The 16648-nt window shown below is 55.1% G+C and overlaps 8 protein-coding genes across 8 annotated transcripts; 4 read left to right on the top strand and 4 right to left on the bottom strand.

The window, feature by feature from the left end:
- Positions 1-11: 11 nt before the first annotated feature.
- Positions 12-2192, top strand: PG997_009249 (uncharacterized protein; the record flags this gene model as incomplete). The annotated part of the gene is made up of 2 exons (XM_066813564.1): positions 12-390; positions 544-2192. The coding sequence occupies 2 exons, from the start codon at positions 12-14 to the stop codon at positions 2190-2192; spliced, it is 2028 nt and encodes a 675-aa protein (XP_066665526.1).
- Positions 2193-4026: 1834 nt separating this feature from the next.
- Positions 4027-6371, bottom strand: PG997_009250 (uncharacterized protein; the record flags this gene model as incomplete). Its single annotated transcript, XM_066813565.1, has 2 exons — positions 4027-6279; positions 6339-6371. 2 exons carry the CDS (start codon positions 6369-6371, stop codon positions 4027-4029), a joined length of 2286 nt encoding a protein of 761 aa, XP_066665527.1.
- A 646-nt stretch (positions 6372-7017) lies between these two features.
- Positions 7018-8915, bottom strand: PG997_009251 (uncharacterized protein; the record flags this gene model as incomplete). The annotated part of the gene is made up of 3 exons (XM_066813566.1): positions 7018-7943; positions 8081-8361; positions 8428-8915. The coding sequence occupies 3 exons, from the start codon at positions 8913-8915 to the stop codon at positions 7018-7020; spliced, it is 1695 nt and encodes a 564-aa protein (XP_066665528.1).
- An 814-nt stretch (positions 8916-9729) lies between these two features.
- On the bottom strand, positions 9730-10300 carry PG997_009252 (uncharacterized protein; the record flags this gene model as incomplete). The annotated part of the gene is made up of 3 exons (XM_066813567.1): positions 9730-9837; positions 9909-10215; positions 10290-10300. 3 exons carry the CDS (start codon positions 10298-10300, stop codon positions 9730-9732), a joined length of 426 nt encoding a protein of 141 aa, XP_066665529.1.
- A 1381-nt stretch (positions 10301-11681) lies between these two features.
- PG997_009253 (Amino acid transporter) lies at positions 11682-12652 on the top strand (the record flags this gene model as incomplete). The annotated part of the gene is made up of 2 exons (XM_066813568.1): positions 11682-11943; positions 12018-12652. The coding sequence occupies 2 exons, from the start codon at positions 11682-11684 to the stop codon at positions 12650-12652; spliced, it is 897 nt and encodes a 298-aa protein (XP_066665530.1).
- A 53-nt stretch (positions 12653-12705) lies between these two features.
- Positions 12706-13249, top strand: PG997_009254 (Sodium/dicarboxylate symporter; the record flags this gene model as incomplete). The annotated part of the gene is made up of 2 exons (XM_066813569.1): positions 12706-12800; positions 12889-13249. The coding sequence occupies 2 exons, from the start codon at positions 12706-12708 to the stop codon at positions 13247-13249; spliced, it is 456 nt and encodes a 151-aa protein (XP_066665531.1).
- Positions 13250-13396: 147 nt separating this feature from the next.
- PG997_009255 (uncharacterized protein) lies at positions 13397-14400 on the bottom strand (the record flags this gene model as incomplete). Its single annotated transcript, XM_066813570.1, has 2 exons — positions 13397-13477; positions 13576-14400. 2 exons carry the CDS (start codon positions 14398-14400, stop codon positions 13397-13399), a joined length of 906 nt encoding a protein of 301 aa, XP_066665532.1.
- Positions 14401-15778: 1378 nt separating this feature from the next.
- On the top strand, positions 15779-16362 carry PG997_009256 (uncharacterized protein; the record flags this gene model as incomplete). The annotated part of the gene is made up of 2 exons (XM_066813571.1): positions 15779-15976; positions 16084-16362. The coding sequence occupies 2 exons, from the start codon at positions 15779-15781 to the stop codon at positions 16360-16362; spliced, it is 477 nt and encodes a 158-aa protein (XP_066665533.1).
- Between the last annotated feature and the right edge of the window lie 286 nt (positions 16363-16648).

The following is a 16648-nucleotide window of genomic DNA, read 5'->3' on the forward strand; positions in this document are numbered from 1 at the left end:
TCCCAACTGCCATGTCGTCTGACACCCCAGCCTCATTGGTTCCTGGTGGCATCAGACGCAAGCCAGTGCCCGACGCCCAAAAACGTCCCCCTTCGCCCGAGGCAGAGGCCTACGACGTATTGGATGATTATTGCGATGAGCAGGACAGCAACCCGCCTCCGTACTCTTTGGTGGAGCAGCCACGTGAGCATCTGAGGTATCAGGCCCAAAACCAAGAGGATACACGATACCAGGCCCAGGAGCGGCCCAGGTTACCTCCTAAGGCGGCGACGACACCGTTAGTAATCCCAGCCGGCGGCCACCATTTCCCACCTCCTCCGCCACCACCGGCATTCCCACCGCCCACATCCGGCATACCTCAATACAATCCGGCGACAACACCATCAATCAGTCCGAGTGGTTATCAATTCCCACCCCCTCCACCGCCTCCAGGACCCCCAGGACCCCCAACGCCAACGGCGCACTCACCCATTCCCAGTTACAATCCGGCGACGACACCTTGGGCGATTCCCCCACCCCCAGCACTTCTAACACCAACCTCAGCCGGGACGCCGCCGGCGGGCACACTTCACTCCAAGACATCGACAAGCTCGTTGGGAGCACCATCAGACTATGGCTTCCCAGCACCTCCCACGCCAACATCGGCTGACTCGACGCCGACGTCAGCAGCAACAACAACGCCAGGCAAATCCTTCTGGCAGACGGGTGTCGACGAGATTATCTACTTCGCCGGCGGCCTTGTCTCCACCCCGTCGGAGTCCACCAAGCACTACACCATCATGCGGAACTCCTCGGCCCTCGTGTACTACCGCGGACCCAGCACCAGCGTGACCATCACCATCTTCTCGGACAGCCCTCTACCGGAGGACCGGACGCTCTGGCTGCAGCGCAAGGGCTACTCGGGCGACATGGGCATGAACTTCAGCACTCTGTTCGGGGCCGGGTCCAACTGGATCGACGTGACGCCCACCGCGGAAGCCTTAGCCTCGGACCTGCCCGAGACGGACGAGAGGGCCTGGCAGCGCGACACCAACAAGTTCTACAAGAAGGCCAACAATGACAAGCACCTGGCCAAACACGTAGCGCGCGAGACCTGCGTCGTCCGCATCCCCGCCATTGCCTCGGACGGCTACCTCCGCCTCCTGCTATGTACCGGCGACCGCAAGAAGGCCCTCTGCCCCAGCCCCGTCTTCCGCGTCGCGAGCACGTCCAGCGACGTCAGCGTCATGCGCGGCGCCAGCCTTTCCACCATGCCGCTCGAGATGGGACTCAAGGCGGCCTCTGTGATTGGCAACGCCGTCGTCAACAAGTATGTCGGCCCCGCCAAGATGCTGGTGGGCGATCGCGTGCAGAAGGTCACGAAGAAAGTGACGAACCATGGCATGGTCACGTCTAGGGCCGAGCATGTCGCCTACGTCAAGTCGGGCCTCAAGGACAAGTTCGATTCTCTCGAGTCGGGTTATGACGGTGCGCGCGACGTCTCGTATGCGCCACTGCACGAGCAGGTCCTCTTCGACCACGATGCGGAAGTGCTCGGACCGGAGTCGGGTCCCGAGAGCCCGTTCCCCATTAAGATCAATGGCAAGGTTACCAGAGGCACTGGTCAAGGTCAAGCTCAAACGGGCATTCCCACGGCGAATCTGACTGGTCTATCGGACGACTTGCTCCTGCGCCTGAGCGGCATTTACATTGGTTGGGCAAGCGTTCAGCCGGGCGTCGGACACGTCGGTGTATCTTATGACTGGCATGAGGCGATCATCATGGTCGGGCCTTGTCCCTACGCAGCCCCACGAGTCGTTCAGAGCAACGTAGCCACCGTGCATATGATCCACGATTTCGGCTCGTCGACCTTCTTCGATTCTAGCTTGAAAGTCATCATCATGGCTTATATGCGCCCGGTCCCGGCGCTGAATCGCACAAGGTCGCCGACAGAGCTCCTGTCATCGATTTCAAAAGACGTCGACATCGCCCTCGCGAGTCTCGGCCGCGAGCACTGGGGGCCGCACACGACCCTTTCGAGGCTCCGGACGGCCAAGAGCGAGAGAAACATGGGGGACAGATACGTCGAGACACGGGCACAGCTCCAGAAACGCGTTGACAGCGTCCCGCTCCATTGGGCTGGGGTCCGATCTGCAGGGGCGGAGGCGAGAGATCAGGTCCATGGAAAGGGCGGTCTCTATGTAAGACGCTGACCGGGAGACTTATCGGGGGCTTAATGCCCATCCTTCCATACAACCGACGGCGAAAACGAACCTCGAATATACATGCAGTTGCCACCCGGCGTGGCTTGCAGCACCATATAATCACTGTACCATATCTATATAATAGACTACTTCAACACCTAATCGAATATACTACGAGGGTCTATCCAACTTTCAAGTGTACTATTTTTTATTTCCGGCTCAACTGCAGTCATGGATCACAAGTCGGGAGGACATGAGCATAATTGACTTCCAAACCACCTCATTCACCGCGTAACGACGAGGTTCGTGGCCCTCCAAATCAGCCCCGTCACCTCAACCTGAGAACTTCCGTCGCCCAGCCTAGTCTATTGACCCTCGAGTGGTTGACGATGTCGAGGACGTATCAGTCACGTTTCAAGTCGCCAATTGGCTCAAATCCTGCAGACGCCCAAGTGCTGGTCACTGAACTGGTCACTCGTGTGTGATATTTCATTTGGGAAGTTTACCCCTTTACATTGTTCGTCACCCTCCACAGATACGAGAATGAAGGTTTCCAGCGCCCAGCCACCCACCCACACACACCATTTGCCGTGGTCGTGAGGGCCCGACACGTCAACCTATCGATACGGCTTTTTCTCTAAGTGATATTACATTATTCAGTCTAGGACCCTCCTGTCGACGAATGTATGACTGCAAATCACAATATACGTGTTACAACTCAATTTTCTCTCCATTGTTCCGCTTATTTGATTTCTAAGTAGGTATGTAGCTATAGTCCAAGACGCGGCACCCGAGCAAGTTAATATCGGCCATTGTTCTCAACCAAGAGTATTACAAACTCAGCCTGGGTACTGGCCCGAATCTCCCCCTTTTCACAATAAATCTGCCTGGCAAGCCGAAATGCACACGGCCCGACTGTACGCGGGTTATTTAGAGTTCGTCACCCAACTCACCTGTCCTGGAAAACTATTTAAGCCCGACCCCCTTCTCTGCTCTCTTCCCATTCTTTCTTTCCTAACAATCATTCATTCTACTTACTCTCTTCTCTTACACCCACCCTCCCACCGCCCAACACGACCGGGCCTCTCGACACATTGCTTTTTTCAAAGCAACTCACACTACTTGGTATGTTACATCCCCTCTCCCCTCCTTTCCTTCCGTCCGGGCCCAATGACACAAAACTTTTGGGGACTTCTGGGGCTTAAACCATGGTCATCAAGACCCACTCGTGTCGGCGCCGGACAAGACATGAAGTTCACGATCTCCCCGCAAGTTCGCGCAAAGTAGCCTGTGTAGGCAGCTGCTTTCGCCACTTCGGGGTTTGACTGGCTTCGCTGCCCCGTTGAGTGAGGGCTCCGCTTGAGACTCGCAACGGGGCGCCCGAACCATTCACGAGCGACCCAGGGCTCTATATCGGCCTCTCCAAAAGTTTTAGCGATTCTCATCGATCCAATTGGGGAGGACAACACTTGTCGTCCTCCCTTCCCCTTCCCCCCTTCCCCCTTCCCCCTTCCTTCCTTCCTTCCTTCCACCAGTCCAAGTCCCATGACTCTCAACTGGTGGCTGTCCGCGATTGACATGAAACTAGTTTGGCCTTCTCCATTTCCATCTTTCCGGACGGGTGTTTCCTTCATCCAGCGGCACGGTGTTTCCATCCTACAAGGCAAGTGCCTCTCCCATACATCAAGGAACGTCTCCCGGTCATTACTCCAGACAAGTGTCTTTCCATCTTCGGACATCATCACTTCCATCATTCGAGACCAGTGTTCAGGGAAACATACATTACTGATTTTCATTGATTTCTATTACATTCATGGATCACCCATCGTCCCAGGCACCAGGTTCACTCCTTCCTCTCCTCCCCATGGCGGCGGCTCCACTGGTGCACCAATCCCTGGCTGGTCCGGTGCTTCTCCTGGTAAAGCATATCCGTCATGTGCTTGTACAACCAAGGATTGGCCCCGTGGTAATTGATGCTGTGGTCGCTGTCCGTGAACGACTGCCAGTCCATCTTCTGGGGGCTGATGCCCGCGCCCACCAACAGGTCAATCAGGGCCGCCGAGTTCTGGTAGTGGACATTGTCGTCGCCCGTACCGTGGTAGATGGCGAAACGCCCCGCAATGTTTCTGAACCCATCGGACTTCCGTACCGCCGTCTCGTTATACCCTGCCTCATTGGATGCCGGCACCTTCATGTATCGCTCCGTGTACATGCTGTCGTAGAATCGCCAATCGCTGACGGGCGCGACGATGAGGGCGTGACTGAAGACGCCGCTGTCGGCCTCGACCACCTTGGACGATAGGTACCCGCCAAATGACCAGCCCTGGATGCCGATCTTGGACGCGTCGATGTAAGGTCGGGATTCCGCCAACTGCTGTGCCACCCAGATCTGGTCTTGGGCCTCGAATCTGCCCAGATGGGATGTCACCGTTGATCGAAACTCTCGTCCCTTGTAGCCAGTGCCTCGCCCGTCTACAGTATACGTAATATATTCGAGCTCCGGATCTGACGTGATGTATGCCTTCCAATCAATGGCCTTGAAGGACTTGGAGACTTCCTGAGCGCCCGGGCCGCCGTATGGAATGAACAGGACCGGGTAGGACTTCGAAGGGTCAAACTTTGGTGGCAAACGTTCCATCACATTGAAACTGAAGCCCGACGGGTGATCGAGGCTGAAGTACGTGATGTTGGGCAGATTGTAGCCTTGGAGTTTTGTCAGGAGCGCTTCGTTCGAAGTGATGACGCGGATGGGTTCTGTGCTGTTGATCGAGTAGAGCTCCTGGTACGGCACATCGGGTCCCTGATAGCTGAGGATGTAGTAGCCCCCGGCCGACGAGAATGAAGCAGACCAGACGGCCGGAACGCTGTCATCAACAAGTGGCTTCTTTTCCAGAGTCGCGTAGGACACCGAGTACACATGACGTTCGGTGCTGTGTTTCTCCGTCGAAGTGTAGTAGATGAGCTCCTTGGCAGTATCGACCTTGATGATTGAAACAACTTCCCATTCGCCACTCGTCACGGCGATACTCTCGGCCCCTTCAGTGGGGTACAAGTAGATGTGCTGCCAGCCAGACTCGTCAGAAACATCGAGGTACCAGCTGCCAGTGCCGTTGATCTCGCCGACATATTGCATGAGCAAGGTGTTCTCCAGCCAGCCATCTGTCCCATCCCGCTCTCGAATGACGACTGATTCTAGGTTGTCGAACTGTGCCGCGATAGCCACTTTCACATGCTTTGACTGGTCCTGGACGCGGTTGAAGGCGCGGTATACAAGGGTGTCGTGGGTATCAGTCAGCCAAGTCACCTCTCCAATGACCAAGTCTTCAGGCTCGTATGCGGTTATCGCCACGGGTTGCGTCTTGCCAGTTTTGACGTCGAGTAATGTCAAACTGACCGTCGGGTTCTTGGTGCCAACCTTGGGGTAACGCAACTCCAGTTCTGCTGGGTAGCTGGGCGCAACAGGCTGGCCATCCATGTAGTACGGGATGGTGAATGTCTCGACTCCTGTCTCCTCGAAACTCAAGAATGCAACGGCCAATCCATCGGGGGAGAACCAAAGTGTCTTCCTGTCGCCAAAGATTTCTTCCTCATAGACCCAGTCGGGCACGGCGTGGAAGAGATCGGGGCTGCCGTCTTGTGTAACCTGGGTCACGGTGCCATTGGTGTCCAGAAATAGGTTGTTTCCCCGCACAAAAGCAATGGTCTCTCCGACAGGCGCAAAATCGGCATACTGGATGTCGCCATCTTGGTCGGCAACGAGAGGCACAATCTCGCCCGAATCAACGATGAGGACTGAGTAGTCTGCGAAGAAGGAATGACGGTACTGCTTCTTGTAGTTGGTGGAGAACATGACTTTCTTCAAGTCCGGGCGGATAGTGTAATCATGCACGCCCTTTGGGATGACATCGGCAGCGACAAACGTGGAGCTCTCGCCAGTGATGAAGTTCTCCAGAATCAAAGCGCCCGAGTCGTCTCGGTAGATGAATTGACCATCCTCGCCGCCGCTCAGCCATTCGATTGATCGAGAGCTGGCTCGGAACGCAGGCGACACCACGGTCTCGTTGAAAGTGAGTAACCTGTCGCCATTGCCGAGAGGCTGGTGAGGTTGTCGCGGGGGTCAATGGCCAGCGTTGCACCAAAGATGGCGGAACCCACCAGAAAGAGACTGGGGAGTGAGGGGATCTTCATCTTCGCAGATTACCGCCGTAACATCAGGACCTGAAGGGCGAAGATGGGGGGTGGGAGGGCGAAAGGAACGGCAATCGATGGATAGGCAGCACATCTTTTATCTAGAACATTTTGATCCCATGCACTTCAATCAGCTGTCCCCAGCTCCGAGACAATTGCCCGCCGCGACTCGCACTTTCCGAATGTCGTGATGGGGACCGACATTGCACAGGAAACCAAGAGCCGGTAGAGGCTTGGCTGCAGCTTATCGTCCAATCCGCGGCCTCAATTGCTACCAATTGTTCCGGCGCGGCGAGCAGGGTTGCAGAGCGACCTACCAATTCCGGAAGGCGCAATTAGATTGTCTTCTTTAGCGGCATATGCGTGAAGGGAGTCGGTGGATTGAAGTGCTGCGCTGGATGCACATGCGATATATCAGACTTTTAGCCACCCGGGCAACTTCCAACATTGACCCGCCCTGGAAGCGACATACCAACTTAGCGCATATTTAGCGGGCATGTGCCTGAAAGGTCCGCTAACGCTTGGGGAGTTGGGGGGCAGGGAACCCCGCGTGCCTGATTTGAGACCGCCCGACAGTCAACCACTTAATGAACCGTTTCTTCTGAGCTCTCCTGCTCCTCTGCCCACAACGGTTGCCGTTCGCCCATTACCTGGGAAAGTTGTCGGTCTTCAAGTCCCATACCAGACCGTAATCTGTCTTCACTTTCTGAAGCTTCACCCTTGTATTGGGCAGTGATTTGTCATCAAATTGCAGGAAAACATCGAGACCATCGAAGCGATCTCCTTTCAGAGCCCAAAGGCCTTGCCGATATGGACATTGGGACGCCACACGGCCCTTCCGGGGATCCCAACTAATCGGACTCCAGCCCAGCTCGTCGTCTGCGGTGCGAGACTCGAGGCTCTTGCTGCCATTCACCTCTTCTGGGGCATACTGCCACTCAACATTGCCGCTGGCGGTTGCCCTGCCCGGGAGGGTTTCCACTGCAGTTGAAAGAGTGCCTACCCTGTTCAAAAGGATATTCATCTTTTTTGTAAGTGCTTCCACTTTGTCCCGGTAGGCTTCATTCTTATCCGACAGATTTTTGCCTCCAACGGCGCCGGTCGCGGCGAGGAACACCACGGGGTTGAAATCGAAGTCGAAGCAAAGTTTGATCTGGCTAATGGTGTTGCTTTGTCTCCAAACGTTGATTGACGCAATCCAGCCTTGAGTAGCTGAACCATTCGGTATGGTTACCAAGCGTGTCGCGGCGTCCCAAACCACTCCTTTCGGCCCGTGGACTCCAAAAAGTGGCTCTCCCTTCGAACCGAGTCTAAGCAGTGTACTGCATATACGATAACCAAGCGTCTGCGCTATCGTTAATTCTCGCGCTGTCGCCTTAGGCTGCCGCACATAGACGAGAACATCCCGAGAGGCATCCCGCCCAGGCCTTTCCCAGCTCAGTGGCGTCCTCACGTTGTTCTTGACTTCTTCCCCATCCACACTAACCCGAGCATACTGACCATCCTCGCCAAGACGCTGTAAGAAGATTCCGCTCACATTACCTTCAATCGCCGTAGAGCTTGGTAACGAGGCTGGTCGTTGCAGTGAAGGCGTGCAAGGTAAGTATCCAAAGTCCAAGGTGTCAAATTGAGGGTAATCTCAACGCCCCTGTTTGTCAACCTGTACGCGCTGCGCCCCTTCTTCGGGCGAACAGTCTTCACATTCCCACATGCTGCGAAGTCCTCCGGAGCTCTTGCCAGTAAGCCCCCATGGCGATCACCGATGCCAATCCAAGCGAAGATGGAATGGTCATCTGATGTTTTGATTATTTCTTCTTGGAGACGAAGAAATGGGTTTTCGCGCTCACCGTAGAGCACGGGCAGGTTGACGCCGAACAGGCCAAAGAGGCTATAAGCTCGATCCTCAACTACGGTTCCCTTGCGGCCAGCAGCCCAAGACATGCGCTCGGCAATCGAGAAGTCCTCAAGATCTGGCTTGTTTTCCAGCAAACTAGTGCTGATGCCAGTTCTCTCGTGTATCTGCTACTTCAATCCGTGCTTGTCCCCAATGTAACACCAATTCTTATCGTAGAACTTGACGTTCTTTGGGGCCACAAGCTCTTGGAGCGTCCAGGCTCTCTCGAACCATTCGTCCCGCCCAATATCAACGCTGGAAGCCGGAGTTTGATCAAGATCCGTGTCTTTGAGATGGACATAGCACACGGCCGCGTCTTCGTACCATCGATACATGCTGTTTATGGACTCCTGGAGCTCTGCGCTGCTGCTCTTATCGATGCAGCAGGTGTCGAGCCACACATAGCGCAGGCTGTCCCTTCTGGCGAGCTCACATGTGTGGGTGATCTTGAAGTATCCCTTCTTGCCCCGCGCCAGGTCTTGCCGAGACAGGTCATTATATTTCACCTCATCTTCTTCGCGAAGCCATCTGTGGGACAGGATGCCATACTTCAACTTCCCACCCTCTTGGAGGGCCAAGTTCTCTTCTTCCCACAGCTGCGCGGCATTAGCGAATTGGCAAGTGGCCACGTCGATCAATCTGAGGGGCATGTTGCTTGCGGGCGGGAAAAACCAAACACCCTTGTGCCATCCACTCTGATGATGGGCCCATATGGTAATGCAAGTCGCCAATCATATGGGCAATGGAAGGCGATAACAAATCCGGTGAGCAAATGTGTGGGTGAAATGGCCTGCCAAGAGTGTCGCAAGACAGGGAACTGGCGTAGCAGCAGGTAGCAAAAAGTCAAAAAGCCATTCGGGCGGAGGAACAGGATAAGCTTTAGCAACGGCTTTTTGTGCAGATCCACTTGCTAACAGCCGTTGATCGATTACAAGCTGGGGCTGAAATTTTCATGGTGGGCTTAGTGCTGATGGGGGATGTTCTATTTTGAGAGACGCCTGTTGGCCGTGATATCCAGCTTGCCAACCAATGCCCCAGTAGGTATATTGGCCAAATTGGTAACGAAATAGCCCAACTGTCAATCGAATAGGCTGAACTTTTGATGCCTGAGGGGGCAGGCAAGAATAGATCAATTGATATTGGCGCATTGCATCCCACCTCTTGTCATTGTATCAAGTGAATCAATTGTGTTGCCATTGACATAGCTCACAGCCCGTCGTGTACTTACACTAACATCACTTACACCACCAATCTCACCCAATCAAATCCATTGAAGCGTGGGTCCTCCTTCGTAACTTCCACATTGTATCTGGGAGCACCTGCTCATCACCTTCATTCTTTCATTTTCTGCTTCCATCGTTGACTCGACATTGCACTATTGAAGCTCAAGAAATCTCATCTGCAAACCATCACCTCTCTTCAAACTCCCAACTACGATCGAATCCATCCAGAATGGGTCCCAAGTCAAGCATGTTGGCTCGCGGCCTTCACGCGCTCCTCGTTGTTCTTGCCATCGGCTTGATCATCTGCTACAGTGTAGTGAGCAACCCCTCGAGCGGGACCATCGAATTTCTTCGAATCGAGGTGAAAATCCAGATGCTCGCCTCAGAGATCATCTTTGTATGTTTCCTCGAACAGCTCACGCTGGTGCCCCTATCAGCCAAACAAGTCAACAGATCATGATCGCTAACATCACAAAACCCGAAAAGGCCGTCTTCAGTTTCGTCTGGTTCTGCCTGCTCCTTGTCTCGTCCTTCACCAGCTTCTCGCACCATGGACCCCTCCCACGGGTCATGGTCGCCACCGTTTCCGTCCTGGTCGATGTGCTGCTCTTCTTGTACACATCGTGGATTTTGGCCAATGTCTCGTCCTACTACTTCATGGCCAAAGGGTTGGAGACTCCGCTGTCTCCTTCCAGAAGCAGCGGCATCAGAAGCAGTGACACTTCCCCTGGTCAGCCTTACAGCTATGACGGCGGCGATCCGAACCCCGAATTCAACTACGTCGAGAGTTCGAAGCCGTACCTGGCCGCCATTGTGATGACTGCCATATTCGAGTAAGCCACGCCGTTGCAATTAAAAGCCTTCCATCTATAAGGGGCATTACTGGAAAAAGGATAGATATCCTGACCTAAATTTGTCTTTAGCTTCTTCCTTCTCTGCGATCTCGGCGTCACTTTCATGCGCATGCTCTCCACTGCCCACGAAGAGTCTACCAGTGCCCCGGTCGAGAAGTACCCCGGTGGTCACACCAAAGGTCATGCTTAGAGAGTTGGAAGGTGAAACTTGCGGTCATGTTTGACTTGTTTCACGTGTGATTTCACGAGGATGGAGTGGCGTCTCCGGCTTCATGATAACACCAAATCCGAATATGTGGAAGGATTTGCAGTCTGTATAAGTCCTAGGTTCTTGCGTACTCATCTAGTCGCCAAGGCTTCAGGTTTCTTTCTTGACACAACAGTTTAATAGATCAATGAATTGTTCCCACTCAGGCACACGGTTATTGGTGATTTCTCACTGCAACGAACCAAGCTATGGCCTAAGTGCGCAGCACATCTTGTAGCGTAGAGAAATGAAACCATTCCTCTTCTGGAGCTCATTTTAGCTTACCCGTTGGCACTTGATGCTTTGCTTAGTGACTGTAACAGCAAATTACAACGCAAATGGTATTTCAACGGAATCTTCAGCTCGAAAGCGTTTTCAGTTATTAGAATGCGCAATATATAAGGTGAGACAAAACGGTAAATCGGAGGAGAACGCCGGCCAATATGATCTATGATATATTAAGCAGTGATTCGCTATGTTGCATCGTACATTTCAACACTCAACCATAGTTGGCGTTGGCTTTAGCACGAAACGGATCACGGATGAAATACTTTCTCGATCTGAGGTTCGTCCTTCTTCTTTTCTCCCTTTCTATTGCTCGGTATACGTTACCAACATACTGTACCGAAGTGTTGCGCCTCATGGCGGCTGATCGGCACCGACGGTTGAAGTCAAAAAGTCCGCCGAGTCTGCCGAGCCCTCGGCCCCAAGCCCACAAGACCAAAGGGCTGGGTTGGCGAACAGTAAGATCGGGAAGGTAACACCAAGTCTTGATCTCGGCCAAGACCGAATCGATAAAGCTAACCCGATAACAGCTTGTTTGCTGCATTGAGTCCCGTGTGTTGGTTAGCAGACAATCTCAGGAGCTCTTTGGTGCTGATTACGCCGAGGTGCCAATTCTCTAGTGTTATCTTGACGAAAAGCCAGGGGCGAACCTGAATTAGCATGCGGATTATGGGATTGAACTTGGGCAAAACTAGCTACATATATCCTGAGATAAAGTGTGTAATACAGTGGGATCTCCTTTGGTTTTCTGTTCTCTTGCTCCTTTTTCTTTTCTTCCATTTACTCCGGATCCTGCTGAGTACAACGATGGAGACCGATCCGGAAAAGAACGCAAACGACACGACTCGGGTCTCGTCGCCCAGCGACGTTGGAGCGATCCGAGCCGAGAAGAAGCCGTGGTGGCACTCCATCACCGTCATGGGCTCGACATTCCAGATCATTGTCGCCGCCGTCCTGGGCATCGCGATCGGCGTGGCCGTGAGCACGACCGTGGACGAAGTCCCCGAGGCTTGCATCACCATCCTGGAGATACCCGGCGAGCTTTGGCTGCGCGGCCTCAAGGCTTCCGGTACGTTCTAGTGATAAGTAATTTTGACGAGTCTACATGAGCTTTCTCTAACCTAAGTTCTTGCCTTCGGGAAGTGCTCCCGCTCATTGCCACCGCCATGATCATCGCGGTGCAACGCCTGAAAGAAGAAACCGCAGGCGCGGGCAGAAAGCTGGGGATGTACACCGTCAGCTACTACGTGCTGACGACCATCCTAGCCATCGCCCACAGCACCGTCATGACGGCGCTGGTCTGGGCCCCGCGGATGCCGACGGCGAGCCAAGAAGCCCTAGCCCTCGACGACGAGGACGACAAGGCGTACGCCGACCGCGCCGCCAACACCCAGGTCGCGGACGTGGTCGTGCAGATCTTCGAGAGCTTCGTGCCCGCCAACGTGGTGGCGGCGCTGTCGGAGAACGAGCTGCTCGCGGTGCTGACGACGGCCGTCGTGGTCGGGTTCCTCGTGCAGCCCGGCGGCTCCGTCCTGCGCGCCGTCGCCGAGGTCGAGCAGATCGTCATGAAGATCATCACGTTCCTCATCAAGGTCGCGCCCGTCGGCGTCTTCTTCCTCATCATGCCGAACCTGCTCAAGCTCGACGTCGCCGTCATCGCCGAGAGCCTGGGCTGGCTGGTCGCGGGCTCGCTCACGGGCATGGCGATCCACGTCACCGTCGTGACGCCGCTCATCTACTTTGCGTTTACGCGGAGGAACCCCTACAGCTTCTTTTGAAGTGCTCCCCGGCTTGGGTCACGGCCTGGGGCACGGCGTCGTCCGCTGCTACGATGCCGGTCACGCTACGAGTGGCCGAGGCCCGCGGCGTCCCGGAGACTGTGCGGCGGTTCGCAATTCCACTCGGTACACTAGTCAACATGGACGGGTGAGTGCAAGTTTTCTGGATCCTTATTTAACATTTTAAGGTCCCGAGTTATATGCTGCGGCGGAGCTAACAGTGCACGAATCAACAGAACCGCCATCTACTTCCCCGTCGTCGTGACCTTTCTGGCCGAGACGCAGGGCCAGACGCTGGACGCGGGCCAGTACGTGCTCATCGTGCTGCTTTCAACACTATCGTCGATCGCGACGACGCCGATCCCCAGCTCCTCGCTCGTGCTGACCGTCATGATCGCCAACTCGGTCGGGGTCGAGATGACGGGCATGTACGGCGTCGTGGTCGCCATCGACTGGTTCCTCGACCGCTTCCGCACGGCCATCAACGTCGTCGGCGACCTGTACGCGTGCAAGGTGATCGAGAAGCTGACCGGCATCACGGAGGAGGGTGGCTTCCTCAATAGCCCGCACATGGATCAGGACGGGCGGCGGGAGTAGGTGTCCAAAAGAACTACGAGCATCATCGATATGGTAAGGATTATGTCTGGAAGCCGTATCTGGGTCACACCACGTGGATTTCCCAGAACACATGCTGGAATTTGAATAGTGTATTTGTTTTTATTTAGTATTCGTATCTCTAATGTCTTAGAAGACCCAGCTCCCCGGCTTGAAAAGCTCTTCACTGGTCTCGTCCCAGGGCCCCTTTGTCAAGTTCTCAAGTACAAGCTAAAAGATTATGAATTAGCCAGCGATTCGCTTTCATCAAAGTTATAAAGGGGTGGGCAGGGAGAGCAAAGGCCAAGGAGGACCTGATAAAAACCTACCGTGGCGTGGTATTTGACGTAAAAGTCACCGTCGCGGAACGGTTTGTTCTCGTCATCCGTGGCCTGGTCGCCCTCCAACAGAAACTCGGCCACGAGACCCTTCCACGTCTGGAGGACGTCCTCCCGCCGCTCGGGCGCGCACTCGTCCAGGAACGTCTTGGCCCCGGCCCGGAGTCCGACGCAGGACGCCACGAAGTCCGCCTTGGACCAGGGGTACATGCAGTTGTTGCCCAGGTGCTCGGGCCGGCAGAGCGTCTCGAAGTGCTGCGGCACGTGGGCCTGGTCGCCCCCGCCGGCCGCGGCGACGCCGAGCACGTGGGCGCGGCCCTTGACGGCGTAGGCGGTCACGATCCGGGTGCGCTCCTCGCGCACCTTGCGGACGCTCGTCAGCGCCTCGCCGAGCCGGTTGTGCTCGCCCAGGATCTCGCCGCGCTTGAACGTGAGGTTGGCGTACTCGGGGCCCTCGAACTCCCAGTCCCGCTCGACGAGGCCGCCGCCCACGTCCTCGGGCTGCAGCCCGTTGAAGGTGCGGATCGCGTCGGTGAGCGTCATGGTCAGGCTCGAGTGGGCCCCGGACTCGCCCTTTCCGTAGGCCGTCTCCATGTCGGCCGGCAAGAGGCGGCACATGTGGGCGTAGATGCCCAGGACGTAGTCGATGGACTGCGGGTTTTCTTCGCTGAACTTGGTGATGTCCCAGTGGTAATTGGCGAGGGCGTCGGCCGGTTTTGGGTCGCTCAGGACCAGTTCGGCGTAGGCCTTGGCGGCTCCCTCGGTGTTCACGGGGCCTTCCTTCTTGTGGAATTTGTTGAATATTGCCAGCGCCATCTTGGGTTTGCTGTCACTGGACAAGGTCAAGGCGAAAATTGCACGTCTACTTTTGTAAGTAATGTAGATAAGCGTTTGGCCTGCGTGATGTGTTGGCTTTGTAAGGACATGCCATTAAGCAATAGGCAGAACAGTGCCCGCTGAATGACTACGCCGCAAATGATATCATGGCGCAGGGGCTGAGCCGCGCTCTGGACAGTTTTGGCCGCCCTCTTCAAACGAAGGATTGTATTGGCGGGGCTCCAGCGCCGATCTCCAAATCTTCTTTCTGGCTGAGTTTGGTGGATCGTCCGAGCCGGAGAATCTTCCGAACCGGCAGGCTCCTGAGTAAGTGCAGGTGGACGCGGTAAGTCTATAATCAGCAGAGTACCATCAATGATACCTCAGATCAAATAATGAAGCCTGAATAGAAGCTAAGTAAAGTTGTGAGATAGTCTGCAATACATACAAATTTCTGTTTTCCCTCTTCTTGTAACTCAAAACAGGCGGGCATGGCTCCCAAGGGATGCATACTTAGTACATGAGATGAGCAGTGGGGGTTCGCTAATTGGCCCTCAGTTAGATCGCTGGTTTAGTGCCTAGTATACTTCGACGTCGTCTCGACTGATTTCTCTTTCAACTGCTCTCTTGCCGGAGCCACTGTGCAAGGTCGGTGTCTATAGTCGCGTATAGTGCCGGCTGTGCCTCATGTGCCTCCTGTGCCTCGAAAGCCTCCACTTTATAGGAGCCAGCCACTCTCGGATTATCCACTGTCGGCGCAACTGCTGGCGCTATAAGATCCTTCGGGCGATTGCTCCACCACCGGCACAACTGACGGCTGGCGCTACAAGATCCTCCGGACGTCTCGCCGGGACTCTCGACCGCCCAATGTTGAATGAACCGCCGCTGCAGGGACCGCCGCCTGCGGCGCTGTCAACCGTGTCATGCCATGGGCTCTAGGCGGCAATACTGCCCCCATGCGGCTCAGCTAGCGGTTCCCAGACGCAACCCCGGCAACTCAGCCTCGGCGATCTTTTGCAACATCACAATATCGTACTGCAATGGAAACTCGCACACTCACTTTCACGCCTTTGGGGCTGCGGGCCATAGTAAGTTGGACCAGGGCGTCTGGTGCTTCTTTCCTCTTCCGCCTTTCAGGAATAACATCCTTGCCATCCTCCGCAGATCGCTACGTTGTTCTGCGAGACTATGGACATCTATAATACTCCATCGTCGCTATAAAGAGAGACTGGCCTTCGAGGTTTTGGATTCCGTTCTGCACCATCATCAGCAAGCAATTTAAAGGGATTCAGGTCCCATACACTCCAGTCTTTCATCCAATCCAGCCCTTCCCGCTACCCAGTCCATCATCATTCCGTATTCCTCCTCCGTCGCCATCATGAAGTTCAGCACCGTCAACGTTCTTGCCTTTGCCGTCCCCGCGCTTTCCGCGGCCATCGGCAACGTTAGCCTCGCCGTCGACACGCTCGACAAGCGATTCGACACCGTCGCTTTGTTCCCGAAAATGGTGCACTGCCCCGCAACCCTGGGCGAACCGGAGGCGCGGTCGTTCGACCAGCACCAAATGGAGGCCACGGTCCGGCTCTGGCTCAACCTGCTCAACGACAGGAAGAGTGCCCCGTCAGAGCAGGTGGGGGGTACCCGGCGCGGTACTCCCTCGGCAAGGAGGGCGCACCCAATGAGGCGGGCTGGTTCGCCGAGAACACGAGGCGCATGGATTTCACCACCGAGTGCAAGGATGCCTACATGTGGGAGGTCCCCATGCTCGCAAACGGCAACCCATGGACCCCTGGGATCGAAAACGGCGAGCCTGGCGGCTACCGGCTCTACTTCACCGCCGGCGGCGGCAAGGCCGAGTGGTGCGGCTCGGCCGTCCACTACTACCCGAAGCAGGAGAAGTCGAAGGACCCGGAGGTGAGGAGAAAGAACAGCGTTTTCAGCCGCTGTGTGCCTGAAAAATAATAAATGCAGTACTGGAGGTCTTTGGGTTAAGTACTCTGTTGGGCTTCTATTCCGGACGTTTGGAGTCGCGTTGGGGTGTGTGAATGCGTCGGTTGGTCAAGTTACTTTATGGTTCGGTTGTGGATGGAAGGTATTCATTCTATTAGCCCCTTTAGACGCCTTTAACCGCCTACTTAATCTGAGCATGTTTAATATTCCGCACCATCTATTTTGCGTAACCTGTTTAATCTATTGAGTAACAACCGTATTCCTTCCTGGCTCTCATCATTCAAACTGCAATTCAAAG

This window comes from Apiospora hydei, assembly GCF_038363865.1.
Source record: "Apiospora hydei strain CBS 114990 chromosome Unknown utg000007l_segment0_segment0, whole genome shotgun sequence".
Classification (NCBI taxonomy): Eukaryota; Fungi; Ascomycota; class Sordariomycetes; order Amphisphaeriales; family Apiosporaceae; genus Apiospora; species Apiospora hydei.